Source organism: Chiloscyllium plagiosum, chromosome 4 (assembly GCF_004010195.1).
Source record: "Chiloscyllium plagiosum isolate BGI_BamShark_2017 chromosome 4, ASM401019v2, whole genome shotgun sequence".
NCBI classification, from domain to species: Eukaryota; Metazoa; Chordata; class Chondrichthyes; order Orectolobiformes; family Hemiscylliidae; genus Chiloscyllium; species Chiloscyllium plagiosum.
Genome location: NC_057713.1, coordinates 70340715 through 70359093, shown reverse-complemented (window position 1 = coordinate 70359093; position 18379 = coordinate 70340715). Strand labels below are relative to the sequence as shown.

The 18379-nt window shown below is 42.1% G+C and overlaps 1 protein-coding gene across 5 annotated transcripts in view; it reads right to left on the bottom strand.

Moving 5' to 3' along the window:
• Positions 1-18379, bottom strand: part of si:dkey-122a22.2 — a 218872-nt gene that overhangs the window by 197494 nt on the left and 2999 nt on the right. For all 5 annotated transcript variants that reach the window (XM_043688408.1, XM_043688410.1, XM_043688411.1 and 2 more), the window contains exons 2-3: positions 7241-7415; positions 3295-3366 (exon numbers count right to left, since the gene is read on the bottom strand). In XM_043688408.1, coding sequence (XP_043544343.1) covers positions 3295-3366; positions 7241-7415 — 247 coding nt within the window. The remainder of the gene's footprint in view (positions 1-3294; positions 3367-7240; positions 7416-18379) is intronic.

Below are 18379 nucleotides of genomic sequence, written 5' to 3'. Positions count from 1 at the left end.
TGCGGTTGCAGGGGAAGGTGCCGGGAGTGGAGGTTGGGTTGGTGGGGGGTGTGGACCTGACGAGGGGGTCACGGAGGGAGTGGTCTTTTTGGAACGCTGATAGGGGAGGGGAGGGAAATATATCCCTGGTTGTGGGGTCCGTTTGGAGGTGGCGGAAATGACGGCGGATGATACGTTGTACATGGAGGTTGGTGGAGTGGTAGGTGAGGACCAGTGGGGTTCTGTCCTGGTGGCGGTTGGAGGGACGGGGCTCAAGGGCTTCCACCTTAGTACCCTGCAACCACACAGGATTAACATGGATTGCACCAATTTCATCATTTCCCCTCCCCCCCCACCTTATCCCAGTCCCAAGTCTACAACTCGGCACTGCCCTCTTGACCTGTCTATCATCTTTCCCATCTATCCACTCCACCCTCTTCAACCTATCATCTTCTTCCCCACCTTCACCTACCCATTGCATTCTCACCTACCTTCCCGCCAGCCACACCCCCCACTCCCATTTATCTCACAGCCACCCCACCCTCCCCAATTAAGGGTTTATGCCCAAAACATCGATTCTCCTGCTCCTCGGATGCTGCCTGATCTGCTGTGCCTTTCCAGCACCACACTCTCGACTCTAATCTCCAGCATTTGCAGTCCTCACTTTCTCCTAGTCAATGAGTCGAAGCCTGACATAGATGTTCTTGTTATCCAGATGTTCCAGGGAGCTCAGAAAATGGCATTCAACCCGTTTGCCAGGAGGGAAATTGCAGGGGATCATAAGACCATAAGACATATGAGTGGAAGTAAGGCCATTCGGCCCATCGAGTCCACTCCGCCTTCAATCATGGCTGACGGGCATTTCAACTCCACTTACCCGCATTCTCCCCGTAGCTCTTAATTCCTTGTGACATCAAGAATTTATCTTGAAGACATTTAGCGTTCCGGCTTCCACTGCACTCTGCGGTAATGAATTCCACAGGCCCACCACTCTCTGGCTGAAGAAATGTCTCCGCATTTCTGTTCGGAATTGACCCCCTCTAATTCTAAGGCTGTGTCCACGGGTCCTAGTCTTGATGCAAAAAAGATGCTCGAGTTGATGTGGGTCATAACTAACCTCTCGAAGCACTTCAGGATTATGGACGTCAGAGCCACCAAGCGGTAGTCGTTGAGGCACACTGCATGTGTTTTCTTTGGTACTGGGATAATGGCGATCTTCGTGAAACAGGTGGGAACTTCAGATTGTAGCAAAGAAAGATTGAAGATGTCAGCAAATACTTCTGCTAGCTGGTCCTCACTGGATTTGAGTGCACGGGGTCTACATCTGGGCCAGTCACTTTCCTCAAGTTTACTCTCAGGAAGACTGATCTGACATCTGTAGCAATAACAAAGGGAACAGGTGCATCCAGTTCTGTCAGAGCAGGTGATAGCATACCACTGGTATTCTGCTCAAATCAAGCATTAGAAGCATCAGAGAGGGATGTGTTTTTGTCTGGATTTTTGTTCTGCTTCATTTTGTATCCCATTATGTAGTGTAGGCACTGCCACAAGCAGCATATGTCTGTGTGGTTAGCTTGTGCCTCTGATTTGGTCCGGTACTGCCTCTTTGCATCTCTAATGGCTTTGCTGAGGTGCTATCTGAATTTCCTTTATAGGTGTGGGTCATCCTACATGAATTTTGCACGCCTGGACTTCAGTAGGCTAATGGATTTCCCAGTTCAGCAAAGGTTTCTGGTTGGAGGAACAGAGGGATCTGGGTGTGCAAGTACACAGATCCCTCAAAGTTGCCACCCAAGTGGATAGGATTGTTAAGAAAGCATATGGTATTTTGGCTTTCATTAACAGGGGGATCGTGTTTAAGAGCCGCGAGGTTTTGCTACAGCTCTACAAGTCCCTGGTGAGACCACACTTGGAATATTCTGTCCAGTTCTAGTTGCCCTACTATAGGAAAGATACAGAGGCTTAGGAGAGGGTGCAAAGAAGGTTTACCAGGATGCTGCCTGGGCTGAAGGGCTTGCCGTATGAAGAAAGGTTCAATAAGCTCACACTTTTCTCTCTGGAGAGGAGGAGGGAGAGAGGAGACATGATCGAGGTATACAAGATAACGAGTGGAATAGATAGAGTCAATAGCCAGAGACTATTGACACACATTAACATATTCAACTCGGTCTCTCCTGCATGCACACAAATACATGTTTGTGGGGTGAATTTGTACTTGCAGAACTATATTTTATTTTGCTCAAAAACTGCATAAATCCGTGTAAAATGCTGTAAATTCCACTTTAGAAATAGAATCAGTCCGACTTATCATTGTGGCACAGACAGACTTTAACCTCACACCTTCAATGCTGAGCTGAGCTGAGATGGAACCTACCACTGAAGCTATCTTGAGAAAGTAACTTTTAAAAAGTTCTGGGATTTACATATGAAGGAACTGAAACTAACATCATCATTCTAAAAGATGAAAGACTTAAGCTAAATTTATTTAATATTACACTCCACGACACTGCAATCCTGCTGCTATTAATTCTGTGTCTTATGATCCTGCTCCACAACCACCTGATGAAGAAGCAGCACTTCGAAAGCTAGGTTTCCAAATAAACCTGTTGGACTATAACCTGGTGTTGTGTGATTTTTAACTTTGTACATCCCAGTCCAACACTGGCACCCCCAAATCATATTAAGCTCAATGGACTGTGGTTGCTGTACGTAAAACAATGAAACTAATCCTCACCCAATTAACTATTTCACCCTAGATTAGTTTTTGCCCTTTCCCATCGCCAACCTCACCTACATACTGTTTGATCAACCGACCTTTAATATTTCCCTATTACCATTTCATCAACTTGACTGATGTTATTCTCCAGAACCAGATCAAGCAATGCCTCCTGCCTCGCACTAACGTAGAAAACTCTCAACACTCGTGAGAAAGCCATTCCCATCTTTATCAATTACTATCCGAGTCGAGGTTAGAAAAATGTAAGTTTTCAACTATATAGTTCAATTACATTTCTGGTGATATAATATCTGGTTTTGTAAGCTAGATGTGCGACTGAGTCCATGTTCCTCACGATGCAATCTATTGTTGTAGTATAAAACAATAATTTAACAACCCTTAAGATTCACAGAGTTGCATTTTCTCATTTTCAATGAATATTGCTATGAACCCTCGAGCAGTAATCATTTTTTTTATTTTTTTTGTATCAAGTTTATAATTCCTTTGCTTGTTTATCTTTTAGATTTCTCAATTACCTACAGCACAAAAAAGGAAACAATTACACAACAGCAAAGTATGAACTGAAAATTCTTACTTACCAACTGGATGCCCCTTCCCTTGGCAGTTTAAATACAACTTCTGACCTAGTCCAATGTCAACCAGTTCACCTTCTGTTAATAAACAATAGAATTATGATTAAAAACTAAGATCATGGCCTAATCGAATACTGAAAATAATTACAAAATATCATGTTTTGCATGAAGACCATTTTAGAAAAGTGTGGCAAAGAAAGATCAGATCAAAAAAAGAGACACAATTGAAAAGATAATTTGTTCCAAATTTTAATCTGGCACCTTTAAAATTTCTTCTTGAATGTATCCCGCTGTTTTGAAATAGATTTCTCTGAAAATATCTGTTCCCAGTCCACTCTGGTCAAATTATATTTTGCTTTAAAGCTTATTATAATCAGCTTTCCCGCAGTTAAGAATTTTGTTATGAAAAAAGATAAGGCGAGGCCTAACATCAGGGGTTATGACCAGTGTATGCAAAATGCCCTCCTACTGATACTTCAACTACACGCCCAGTGTCTTAACTGAACTTAACTCAGGACTTGTAGGGTCTTCTGCATATTGGCTTAAAAAGCAGTCCTAGATTCTGCTCCCTCCAAACCTTTCACACAATGGCTACTCCCGAGGAGGTTAAAATTATTTGCTATCACTACTCTATTACTTCTTCATTTCCCGGAAAGCTACCCTTCTATTTCTCTGCGGCGGGGAGAACTATTATGAATTAACTGTCCCAATATAGTAACGTCCTATGAACACACCCCTTGGCAAAAAAGGAAAATTCAGACAGATTCTCCAATCAAGGTGGGAGAAACATTCAGAGAAAATCAGAGTCATTAGCAACCAAGAGATGTTCACTTAAGCTTCTAACTCTTTTGAGACCCCAATATCTTCTGGCATTACTGAAAAAACTAAAACCCAGAAATCTGGATCTGAGAGAGCTGGCCACACTCATTCAGGCTGTTAAAAAAAACCCAAGGCCTCCTAAGCTGTTTACTCAAGAGATCTTTAGGAGCCAGTTCTTCACCTTTGCCTTATAACCTGCCTTCAAAATAACCTCTTAAAATGACAGTTTCATCATATATCTTCAGCTAGAAGGTTTCAAGACCTCTTTGCATCCATTGTACCCAGCACTTTCCTATGTGGAGTCAGTTAAGCTAACAGACTGAAGATCAGCATTTGAGATGAAAGGGGTCTCAGGAGGCAGCAGAGGTAGAATTTACTCAGTATTTTTGGATGAAGGTGGCTTCAAACACTTTAGTTTTGACTTTTGCCCTCATGCCAGCAACATTAGGGTGGCAATGCTCATGAAACCTCTTCCTCCCATCCATTCCTTTATAGCTGACAATGATTCCTAGTTTTAAATGGCACAACTATCATCTCTCTATGGGACCAATAACTCCGCATGGACAGCACGGTGGCTCACAGCGCCAGGCACCAAGGTTCGAATCTATTCTCCCAGTGTTTGCATGGGTTTCCTCCTGGTGCTCTGGTTTCCTTCCACAGTCCAAAGATATGCAGGTCAAGTGAATTGGCCAAGCTAAATTGCCCATAGTGTTAAGTCAGAGGGAAATGGGTCTGGGTGGGTTACTCTTCGGAGGGTCGGTGTGGACTTGTTGGGCTGAAGGGCCTGTTTCCTGGAGTAGCAGAAAGCATAAGGGACTGTCAAAGAATACAGGAGGATATAGATAGACTGGAGAGTTGGGCAGAAAAGTGACAGATGGAGTTCAATCCAGACAAATGTGAGGTGATGTATTTAGGCAAGTGTAATTCTAGAGCGAATTATACAATGAACGGAAGAGCCTTGGGAAAAGTTGATGGGCAGAGAGATCTGGGAGTGCAGGTCCATTGTACCCTGAAGGTTGCTGCAAAGATGGATAGTGTGGTCAAGAAGGCATATAGTTTGCTTGCCTTTACTGGATGGGGTATTGAGTGTAAGAGCTGGCAAGTCATGTTAAAATTGTACAAGACATTGGTTCGGCCGCATTTAGAATACTGTGTACATTTCCAAATGGATATGGACGCTTTGGAAAGGGTGCAGAGAAGGTTTGCGAGGATGTTGCCTGGCATGGAAGGTGCTAGCTATGAAGAGAGGTTGAGTAGGTTAGGTTTGTTTTCATGAGAAAAAAGGAGATTGAGGGGGTACCTGATTGAGGTTTACAAAATCACGAAGGGTATAGAAGGATTGAAAGAGACGAGCTTTTTCCCAGGGTGAAGGATTCAATAACGAGAGGTCACGCTTTCAAGGTGAGAGGTGAAAAGTTTAAGGGGGATACACGTGGCAAGTACTTCACACAGAGGGTGGTAGGTGTCTGAAACATGTTGCCAGCAGAGGTGGTAGAGGCAGGCACGGTAGATTCATTTAAGATGCATCTCGACAGATGCATGAGTAGGTAGGTGGGGAGCAGAGGAATACAGATGCTTAGGAAACGGGCGACACGTTTAGACAGTAGATTTGGATTGGCTCAGGCTCAGAAAGCCGAAGGGTCTGTTCCTGGGCCGTAAACTTTCTTTGTTTTTTTCCCACACTGTAGGTAATCTAATCTAATCTCATCTCATCTTCTGCTACTACTTCAGTTCCATCTAGCCATGGAATTTCTAACTTGCGGTGGAAATCCATTCTGCTGTAGTAATGCCCCATAGCACCTCATGCATTTGTTTGAAATCTAGCTGATTTAGTATAAAATTAGTACCATGCAATATAGCAGAACACACCCTTCATGTAAGGATGAGACTAGAATTGTGATGAATATCTCAAACATGTTGGTAAAACAATCTTCAATGCACTGTCTAGGAAATGCCAGTGATTTGCTGGGGAACAGGATGGATGTCAGAAAACACAGGGACACTAGTCTGAAACTGTGAGGTCAAATACACATGGCAGTACAGCAGTCTGAAAATATTTCAGTTTATCGGACTGCTTACACTCCTGTTGTCATCACTAACAGCAGGCACTCTGAATTCCTTCAGTTTGAGAGTACTGTAACAGGAGTAGAACACAAAGCTCTTTGTGTCTGCTCCACCAATCACTGAGATCACGGCTGATCATCCACTTCAATATCATTTTCTTCTTGCTGTGACATGGTTTCAGGTTTAAACCATTGTTACATCAGAATCATCAATGCAGCAGTGATTGTTAGATCTCGGTAGCATCTTTCTCAACAATTAGTGTGTCATTACTTTAAGCTTAACATAAAATCTCATCTTCAATGCAAATGTGCAAACCTTTCTAATCCTAAAATCAAAATCTGCATCTTCAATTAGTATAAGCAAGATTAATAACAATCCATTTGTTCTTGTAAATTTATACTTTACACTGAGCCACGGCATGGTGGCTCAGTGGTTAAAACTGCTGGGGTTCTATGATTTATACGATGTATAGATGGATAGAAAATTTGGCAGCAATTTCCAAAGCCGAGAAGCAGAGGCTTTGCAGCATGAGGTATTTTCTGCGGCTCGTGCTGAAAATCAGTCACTCCAAAGCAATTATGGCCACTGGAAGGAGCGTATAAAGTTTGGGTTTTACACAAGCAGCTTTAAATACAAAGTTCTCAAGTTGCAGGAAGGCTGCAAAATTGCCAATTCTCCAAGAAAAGCAAAGTTTGCTGCACGTGCTGCAGGAAACTCAGACAAAACTCTGCTCTCATTTTAAAGTTTTTATTTCAAACATATTTTCAATCCTTATTTTTACATTTTTAATTGAAGGTGCAAATATACTTGCACAAATACTTCTCGGGAGATGTGACATAGCCATTTATAGGTGAAAAGGTTAGGAGCAACTTCATACAGAAATTATATGTAAATGCAAAACATTAAATATCACCTGGCCTTTCCTCAATTTATCTAATAGCAGTTCTATGAATTACAACATGTGAATTGAGTCAATTGCTCACTTCTGTGGAGCAACTTTTTTTGGACATCCAATAAATAATTTCATAATATAGAAGAACATATAAGTACAAGAGTTATAAAATCTCACCTTGAGGCTGAAGCAATACTCCTTCTCTCTGAAGAGATGCATAATTAAGAAATGGTGGAATCATAATCATGAGGACAAGGTACTTTAAAACAGAGATAACTCGAAGACAGATTCTCAAACACGAATTTGATTTGGCGTTGGGTTCTATGGAACAAACTTGATCTGGGTTGTTTTTCTACAGAAAGAAGAGTCAAGTAATCAAAACAATTGCAAGCAAAATACGTTCATACACTGTAAATAGCAAGACCACTACTCTTATGCAACTGTTGTTTTGCATATGAAAATACACCATAATGAACACTTAGAAAGAATGAAACATATTTGTCCTCTCTTGCTCATTATTCAGTCACTATTCTGGATAAAGATTGATCATTCTGACAAAAGTGCAATATTGACGATGTTTTAGTAGTTTCTGAAAATACTTTCCAATGATATTACTGTCACAACCTTGCATTGCCTTTTTTCTGACCGTGGTCTTCCAATAGATGTAAAGTACTTGTGCAAACTAAACAGAATAAACACTGAAATATTAAAAGAGGTACAGACTGAATGGCCAAGAATGGTTAAAATGTAACACTGAAATCCACCTTGGTCTTTTTCCATTTTAAACACATGCTCAGGTTTTTAAATAATTTACCGTGATGGTACAGATCAACCATGATCAAACAAGTATAGAATAGGTTTGAGATGCTGAAAGACCAACTTGTTTTCATGTGACGAGAAAGAGAAGCAGCACCGATAATGGAGAAAGCATTACAGGCAGGGTCCAGAGTAAGACTGGAACAAGGAATATTTCACATAGCCCAAAAAGAGTCAGGCATAACTGGTGTCCGTGCAGGTCCTCTCTTGCCGAGAATTGTAAAATTTTATGTGTTTTGTTTCCAATTTCCACTCCACTTTCACCTTCACCTGGTCCATTTCTGACTCCTCCCCTCCCTTCTTCGACATCTGTTTCCATTGCTGGAGATAGGTTAGCCCCCAATAGCCATGATAAATCCACCAACTCCTGCTACTTGATTATACATCCTCAAACCCTGCTTCCTCTAAAGACTACGTCATTCTCCCATTTCATCCGTCTCCACTACATCTGTTCCGATGCTGTCAATTTCGACAAGGGAACCTCCAAAATGTCCACCTTTTTCCCTAACAGAGGATTCTCCCACGACCATAGTTGACAGGGCCCTCAGCCACATCCGATCCATCTCCTGCATTTCAGTCTCCACTCCCTCTCTCTTTCCTCCAACAATAGCAATCGGACCCTCCTCATCTTAATCTATCCATTCCTCCATCATCCACATTCAAAGGATTTCTGCCACCTCCAGGAATATATTGCCTTCCTCTCCCTTATCAGTCTTCTAAAGGGACCAATCTTACCAGCATACCATGTTCCACTCCTGCACGTCTCCCAACATTTCCCCCCCCCCACCCCGGCAATAGCCTCACAGCTTCTTCAATTGCAACTTCCAGATGAAGCAGTGATATACCTACATTTCAATTAATCTAGTTCACCATATTCGCTGCTCACAATGTGGTCTCCTTTACACTGGAGACTAGGTGACTGCTATGCAGAATATCAACATTTGTCCGCAAAAAATGAACTTGGGCTTCCTGTTGCCCACCATTTCAACACCCCATGGTGTTCCCTGGCCAACATCTGTCTTCAGTGAAACTCAGCACAAGCTGGAAAAACAGAATCTCATTTTCCACTTAGGAACCTGCAGTCTTCTGGACTCAATATCAAGGGCTAGAGAAACTTCTCCCATGCCTTACTCCAACTCCCACACACCAAATCTTGTCATCACATGGGCTGTTAGCACAAACAACACATTTTCAGCCAGTAAGGTCCCCATTACTAAGTATTCATTCTCCCAAACTGACCTTTACCCATTCCTTTCTCTGCCCAACTGTTTTTCTCTCTCTGTGTCTGGGCTTGATCTCCAACTATCATTTCCTAATTTCCCCCACCCACCCCAAACCTCATCTTTAGCATGTATACCAACAGATCTGAAGAATGGTCACTGGACCTGAAACATTAACTCTGCTTTCTCTCCACAAATGCTGCCAGACATGCTGACTTTCTCCAGCAATTTCTGTATTTGTTATCATTTCCAACACCTACAGTTCTTTTTGTTTATTGATAATAATTGAGTGTCTGTGATTCAAGAATCAGTTTCATGTTGAGCATGCAGGAGAAATGTCATTGTCGTCATCATCATAGAACTAGACAGCACAAAAAAAGTTCTTCAGTTTACCAAGTCTGCGCCAGTTAAAAATGGTATTTTGATTACGATAGTACTTTTTTTCAAAAAAACTTGAATTTAAATATCACGTTTTGACGAGAGAGTGTCACAAAACATTTCTACAACTAATGAGCAGTTTTTAAAAGGAATGTTATTGTTGCACTTTAGGCAAATTTCGAAGAAGATGGGAATAGTAAATCCCATGGCAGAAATGCCATCCTGCCTAGAATTTTGTTTTCATTGATATACTTTGTTGATCAGGCACTGAAAACTCACCAAGCTTCTGAATTCCAGTATAATTTTTTTTTATAACCATTTAGAAAGACATATAAAGCTTCAGTTTAAAATCTCAATAAAAATGCGGCACTCACTCCTCCCTCTACATTACGAGAAAGTGTTCTTGATTGTACTTTCAAGACCCTACAGCAAGGCTCAAATACACAAACTTCTGACGAGGAAGCTAGGATATCATCATTTTATACAGTAAATATAATGACCAAAAGAGAGAATGCAAGGATGCATGGCAATATAGTCCATTAAGTCAGAATATGGTAGCAAGGGTCTAATGTTCAATAAATGAGCCTCAAACTTAATGTTTATTTTTACACAGATGTCATGTCAGAATGAGACCTCAATTTAACATACTGTCACTTATCTAAGTCATAATTTATAAAGCCAAGTCTCCTGTGCACTCTTCATTTAAACAAAGTTGTGAATCGAAATCAGAGGTAGTTCAAAGAAGGTTTATGACTTTGACACCTGAAATGATCAGGTTGTCGTATAAGGATATGTGAGACAGATTTGGCTTGTTTCCACTGGAAGTAAAAAGAGTGAAAGTGATTTGACCGAAGGTTTTAACCTCCGAAATGGCCTTCAAAAGGTGAATATACAAAGAATGTTACCTCTTGTGGGGCAGTCCATAACCAGCATGGTTTTAAATTAAGGGTCACCTTTTACAGCAGAGAAGAGGAGATTTTTTTTTCCCTCTCAGAGGGTTATGCAACGTTGGAACTCTGGTCTCAGAAAGAGGTGGAGGCTGAGTGGTTGAATATTATTAAGCCAGACATAGATTATTGTTAGGCAGCAGATTCAAGGGTTATCTAGCATTGGTAGAATTCAAAACAGAAACAGATCAGCAATGATCATATTGAATATCAGAAGAGATTCCAGCGATCAAATGGCCTACTCCTTATTCATACGTTCATATGGTCGGACATATGGGCGGCGCGGAGGCACAGTGGTTAGCACTGCTGCCTCACAGCGCCAGAGACCCGGGTTCAATTCCCGACTCAGGCGACTGACTGTGTAGAGTTTGCACATTCTCCCCGTGTCTGTGTGGGTTTCCTCCGGGTGCTCCGGTTTCCTCCCACAGTCCAAAGATGTGCACGTCAGGTGAATTGGCCATGCTAAATTGCCCGTAGTGTTAGGTAAAGGGGTAAATGTACGGGAATGGGTGGGTTACGCTTCGGCGGGTCGGTGTGAACTTGTTGGGCCGAAGGGCCTGTTTCCACACTGTAAGTAATCTAATCTAATATAATCTAAAAATCTAATATTGAGATAGTGGTTAGCAAAGCATGCACGATCTTAGGATTCATGAACAGAGGTACAGAGGTACTAAAGGAGGGAAATTATGCAGAAACTTTAGAAAGCTCTGGTTAAGCCACAACCATTGTTTCCATTTGAAGTTACCATCATTTGGGAATGATTTCGAGGTGCCAGTGGTGGACTGGAGTGTACAAAGTTAAAAAATCACACAACACCAGGTTATAGTCCAACAAGTGCATTTGGAAGCACTAGCTTTCGGAGAACTAGTCCTTCTTCAGGTGGTTGTGGAGTATAAGATCAGAAGACACAGAATTTATAGCAAAAGTTTACAATGTCATGCAACTGAAGCTATGTTTAGGTGGCTCAGTGGTTAGCACTGCTGTCTCACAGCACCAGGGTACCAGATTCGATTCCAGCTTTGGGCGACTGTCTGTGAGGAGTTTGCATATTCTTCCTGTGTCTGCATGCGTTTCCTCCGGGTGCTCCGGTTTCCTCCCACAGTCCAAAGATGTGCAGGTCAGGTGAATCACTAAATTCACTCAATTGCCCATAGTGTTAAGTGCATTAGTCAGAGGGAAATGGGTCTGGGTGGGTTACTCTTCGGAAGGTCAATGTGGACTGGTTGGGTTAAAGGGACTGTTTCCACACTGTAGGAATTCTAATCTAATCAAAAGACCTGGATTGTTTATTAAGTCTCTCATCCTTTAGAATGACCATATTGATTTTAGTTCTTTCAAATTTAAATCCCAGAACTTTATTTTTAGAATTACATTTCAAGTGAACTTTAACGACAGTTGCCACGTCATCTCAGACAATGAATTGAAGGTGTGAGGTGCCCTGTGTGAGTCTGTCTGTGCCCCAATGTCCAGACAGATTTTATTTCTAAAAAAAAGGGATTTATAGAATCTTACATGGATTCATGCAGTTTTTGAGCAAAATAAAATGTAATTATGCAAGTACAAATTCACCCCACAAACTTATGCGTGTATGTGTGCTTGTGTGTGTGTGTGCGCGTGGGGGGTGGGGGGAGTATAAATGTCTGTGAGAGAGCATCTGTGAGCATGTGTGAGAGCCTGAGTCTAAAGGGGTATGAGTCTGTGAGAGGGTGCATGTGTGGGTTTGTATCTGTGACGGTATGAGAGAGAGCTTGAGTATGAGAGAAAGCCTGCATGAGAATGTGGGTCCACAAAAGTGTGCGTGAGAGAGAGCAAGAGATCACCTGTAGTGTGACAACGAACCCAAGGTTCCGGTTGAGGCCACCCCCATGGGTACTGAACTTGGCTATCAGCCTCTGCTCGGCCACTTTGCATGGTTGCTTGTCCCAAAGTTCACCTTGGAGGGCGGACAGCCGGAGGACTGAGGTTGAATGTCCCATACTGCTAAGTGTTCTCTGACTGAGTCAGTGATGACTTCAGTCATCCTGGACATTAGACCTTGGACCTTCGTGGGACATGCGCACGACATATACGTTTGTGGGGTGGATTTTATTTTGCTCAAAAACTACATGAATTCATGTCAGATTCTGTAAATCCCTTTTTTAGAATGAAAATTAGTCTGAACATTGGGGCACAGAGAGACTCACACTCTTCAGTGCATTATCTGATACAACATGACACCTATTTGCTTGAGAAGGTAACTGTAAAAAAAAGTTCTGGGGTTTACATATGAAAGAACTGAAACCAACATGGTCATTCTAAAAGATGACAGACTTAAACAATCCAGGTCTTGTTCAATACATAATTTCAGTTGCATCACACTGTAAACCTTTGCTATAAATTCCGTGTTTTAGGATCTTATACGCCACAACCACCTGATGAAGGAGCAGTGCTCCGAAAGCTAGTACTTCCAAATACACCTGTTGGACTATAACCTGTTGTGATTTTTAACTTTGTACAATCTGGGAAGTCTGTGGAAGTCCTTAAGAAAGTGCAGCAGAGATTTATCAAAATAATTCTTGGGATAAAGGATGGAAGCAAAAATGTTAGATTGGATGAGGTCTCCCTCTCTCACACACCCCTGAAGGATGAGCAGGGCTCTAAAAGCTTGAACCGTCAAATAAATCTGTTGGACTGTAATCTGTATCATGAGATTTTTGACTTTGTCCAATTCAGTCCAACATCAGCAGCTTCACATCATGTTCTCCTTGAAGAAAAGAAATTTGACGGGAGCTTTGATAGAGGTGTATAAGATTATGACAAGTACAGATAAGGTCAACAAACATAAATTGGTCCCTTCACTTGGTGGAACAGGGAGTTAGAGTTAAAGGAGTCATAGAGATGTACAGCACGGAAACAGACCATTTGATCCGACTCGTCCACGCTGGCCAGATATCCCAAACTAATCTAGTCTCGCCTGCCAGCACCTTGCCCATATCCCTTCAAACTCTTCCTATTCATATATCCATCCAGATGCCTTTTAAATGTTGCAATTGCACAGCCTCTTCCTCTGGCAGCTCATTCCATACACTTACCACTCTCTGTGAGAAAAAGTTGCCCCTTAGGTCTCTTTTATATCTTTCCCCTCTCGCCCTAAACCTATGCCCTCTAGGTCTGGACACCCCAAACCCAGGGAAAAGACTTTGTCTATTTATCCTATCCATACCCCTCATGATTTTATAAATCTCTATAAAGGTGACCCCTCAGCCTCCGACGCTCCAGGGAAAACAGCCCCAGCCTATTCAACCTCTCCCCATAGCTCAAATCCTTCAACCCTGGCAACATCCTAGTAAATCTTTTCTGAACCCTTTCAAGTTTCACAACATCTTTTCGATAGGAAGGAGACTAGAATTGCACGTAATATTCCAACAGTGGCCGAACCAATGTCCTGTACAGCTGCAACATGACCTCCCAACTCCTGCACTCAATACTCTGACCAATAAAGCAAAGCATACCAAACACCTTCTTCACTATCCTATCTACCTGTGACTCTACTTTCAAGGAGCTATGAACCTGCACTCCAAGGTCTCTTTGTTCAGCAACACTCCCGAGGACCTTACCATGAAGTGTGTAGTAAGATTTGCTTTCCCAAAATGCAGCACCTCACATTTATCTAAATTAAACTCCATCTGCCACTTCTCTGCCCATCGGCCCATCTGATCAAAATCCCATTTTAATCTGAGATAATCTTTTTCGCTGTCCAATACACCTCCAATTTTGGTGTCATCTGCAAACTTACTAACTATACTTCTTATGCTCACGTCCAAATCATTCATATAAATGATGAAAAGTAGTGGACCCAGCACCAATCCTTGTGACACTCCACTGGTCACAGGTCTCTAGTCTGAAAAACAAGCCTCCACCACCACCCTCTATCTTCTACCTTTGAGCCAGTTCTGTATCCAAATGGCGAATTCTCCCTGTATTCCATGAGATCTAACCTTGCTAACCAGTCTCCAATGGAGAACATTGTCGAACACCTTACTGAAGTCCATAGAGATCACAGCTCTGCCCTCATCAATCCCCTTGTGTTACTTCTTCAAAAAACTCAATCAAGTTTGTGAGACATGTTTTCCCACGCACAAAGCCATGTGACCATCCCTAATCAGTCCTTGCCTTTCCAAATACATGTACATCCTGTCCCTCAGGATTTCCTCCAATAACTTGCCCACCACCGACATCAGACTCACTGGTCTATAGTTCCCTGGCTTGTCTTTACCACCTTTCTTAAACAGTGGCACCACGTTAGCCAACCTCCAGTCTTCCGACACCTCAACTGTGACTATCGATGAAATAAATATCTCAGTAAGAGGCCCAGCAGTCACTTCCCTACCCTCCTACAGAGATCTAGAATACACCTGATCAGGTCCTGGGGATTTATCCACCTTTACCCGTTTCAAGACATCCAGCACTTCCTCCTCTGTAATATGGACATTTTTCAAGATGTCACCATCTATTTCTCTACATTCTATATCTTCCATGTCCTTTTCCCGTAGTATATACTGATGCAAATTACTCATTTAGTGTCTCCCCCATGTCCTGCGGCTCCCTATTCTCTCCCTAGTTAACGTTTTGTCCTTAATGTATTTGTAAAATCCCTTTGGATTCTCCTTAACTCTATTTGCCAAAGCTATCTCATGTCCCCTTTTTGCCCTCCTGATGTCCCTCTTAAGGATACTCCTACTTCCTTTATACTCTTCTAAGGATTCACTCGATTCATCCTGTCTATACTTGACACATGCTTCCTTCTTTTTCTTAACCAAAACCTCAATTTCTTTAGTCATCCAGCATTCCCTATACCTACCAGCCTTTCCTTTCACTCTATATTTTTTCTGGACTCCTGTTATCTCATTTCTGAAGGCTTGACATTTCTCAGCCGTGATTTTACCTGTGAACATCTGCACCCAATCAACTTTTGAAAGTTCTTGCCTAATACCGTCAAAATTGGCCTTTCTCCAATTTAGAACTTCAACTTTTAGATCTGGCCTATCCTTTTCCATCACTATTTTAAAACGAATAGAATTATGGTCGCCGGCCCCAAAGTGCTCCCCCACTGACACCTCAGTTACCTGCCCTGCCTTATTTCCCAAGAGTAGGTCATGTTTTGCACCTTCTCTAGTATGCATACCCACATACTGAATCAAAAGAATTTACTTAACAAATTCCTCTACATCTAAACCCTTAACACTATGACAGTCCCAGTCTATGCTTGCAAAGTTAAAATCGCTTACCATAACCACCCTATTATTCCTACAGATAATTGAGATCTCCATACAAATTTGTTTCTCAATTTCCCTCTGACTATTCGGGGATCTATAATACAATCCAAATAAGCTGATCATCCCTTTCTTATTTCTCAGTTCCACCCAAATAGCTTCCCTGGATGTATTACCGGGAGCAGCCTCCTGAAGTACAGCAGGAATGCTATCCGTTATCAAAAACACCACCCCCCTCCTCTCTTGCCTCTCTTTCTGTCCCTCCTGTAGCATTTGTATCCTGGAACATTAAGTTGCTAGTCCTGTCCATCCCTGAGCCACATTTCTGTAATTACTATGATATCCCAGTCCCATGTTCCTAACCATGCCCTGCTTTCATCTGCCTTCCCTGTTAGGTCTCTTGCATTGAAATCAATCAGTTAAATTTATCAGTCCTACCTTGTTCTCTGTGTTGTCTCTTCTTACCCTGACTGTTTGACTCGCCTTTGTTCTCAACTGTATGAGTCTCAGATTGAAATCTTTCCTCACTATCTAGCAAATCTCCCTGCCAGTATATTAGTCCCCTTCCAATTTAGGTGTAATCCATCTCACTTCTACCCCGAAACAGCTTCCAATGATCCAAAAATGTGAATCCTTCTCCCATTCATCTGCTCTATCCTCCTATTCCTGCCCTCACTCGCTTGGACGGCACAGATTTGAAGGCTTACAGTAAAAAATAAATAATCAATGGGAAACATTATTTTTACTGTAATGGAATTGACCTTGATCATTTAAGGATAGTGGTAGCAAAGACAATGATTTATTTTGTCAGGGAATTGAATGGGTAATTTATGGAAAGAAACTTACAAAGTTAAGAGATTAGGGCAGTGGAGTGGTACTAGTTTGATCACTGTAGATAGCCAGCACAGGCTCAACATGGATACATGGCCTTTGTGTGCTAATGTTCTATGTAGATCAGCATTGTGCTAATCGTGCCCATTGCAGACATACATGGTTCACAAATAACGACTTTGATAAGGTGCAACATGAGAGGTTGCTCTGGAAAGTTAGATCGCATGGAATCCATGGGGAGCTGGCAATTTGGAGACACAATTGGCTTGATGGTAGGAAGCAGAGGGTTATCGTGGCTGTGATGAGTGGAGTACCTCAGTGCTGAGTCCGTTATTATTTGTTATTTGTATCAATGGTTTGGATGGGAATGTACAAGGCATGATTAGTAAGTTTTGAAAAGTGTAGCAGTGGAAAAGCACAGCAGGTCAGGAAGCACCTGACGTGCAGGAGAATCAACGTTTCAGGCATAAGTTTCCAGCACCACACTTTTCAACTCTGATTGCCATCATCTGGAATCCTCACTTTCTCCATGATTAATAAGTTTGCTGATGACACCAAAATAGGCAGTATCGTGGTCAGCGGGAAAGGTTATCAGAAATTGCAGTAGTACCCTGATCAGCTGGGGAAGTGGGCCGAGAAATAGCAAATGAAGTTTAATATAGCTAAGTGTAAGATCTTGCATTTTGGAAAGTCAAATCAACATAGGAGTTTCATGGCGAATGGTGGGGCCTTAAGGAGTGTAGTGGAACAGAGGGATCTTGGAGTTCAGGTTCAGAGTTCTCTGAAGGTGGAGTCACAGGTAGACAGGGCAGTGAAGGCGGCTTTTGGCACACTGCCCTTCATCAGTGAGAGCATGGAGTATAGAAGTTGAGAAGTTATGTTGCAGTTGTACAGGACATTGGTGGAGTTGCACCTGGAGTATTGCGTTCAGTTTTGGTCACCTTGTTATAGGAAAGATGTTTAAACTGGAAAGAGTGCAGAAGAAATTTACAGGAGTGTTGCCAGGTCTCAATGGCGTGAGTTATAGGGAGAGATTGGACAAACTAGGACATTTTTCTTAAGATCGTAGGAGACTGAGGGGAATTCGTGGGTGTTGGGATGATCAGTGGAACAAACAGTTCATGGAGAACTTTAGATCAGCATCTACACGAAAGCAACACACACAGACCAGATGCTTAACTACAGAAGCAATCATCCCAACATCCACAAACGAAGCTGCGTCAGGACATTATTGAAAAGGGCCACAACACATAAGAAAAATACTGACACAGCATATTCAAGAAGAACGGGTACCAATAAACAATCTGCTGATTCCTAAACAACAAACCCAAACAAGCAGACACAATGCGTCCACAAACAATGCCCCATTACCATACATCAAAGACACCTCTGAAATGACTCCCAGACTACTCTGACCCCTTGGCATCATTATAGCCAACAAACCTACCAACACACTTAAACAGTGAACCGAAAGGACCCTATACAAACAAACAATCAATCAGCAAAACAAATGTCATTTACAAAATACCACGTAAGGAATGTAGCAAACACTACATTAGACAGACAGGCAGAAAAGCAGCCACCAAGATACACGAACACCAACTAGCCACCAAAAGACATGACACACTATCGTTAGAAGCCTTACATATGGACGAGGAAGGACATCACTTCGACTGGGACAACAGATCTGTCGTAGGACAGACTAAACAGACACGCACAGGAATTCCTGGAGGCCTGGCATTTAAAGTAGAACTTTATCAATAAACACATCTATTTGGACCCCTTTACCAACCTCTGCGAAAAAGAACTGGAAATGATATCAGAGCTGAAAATGTGTTGCTGGAAAAGCGCAGCAGGTCAGGCAGCATCCAA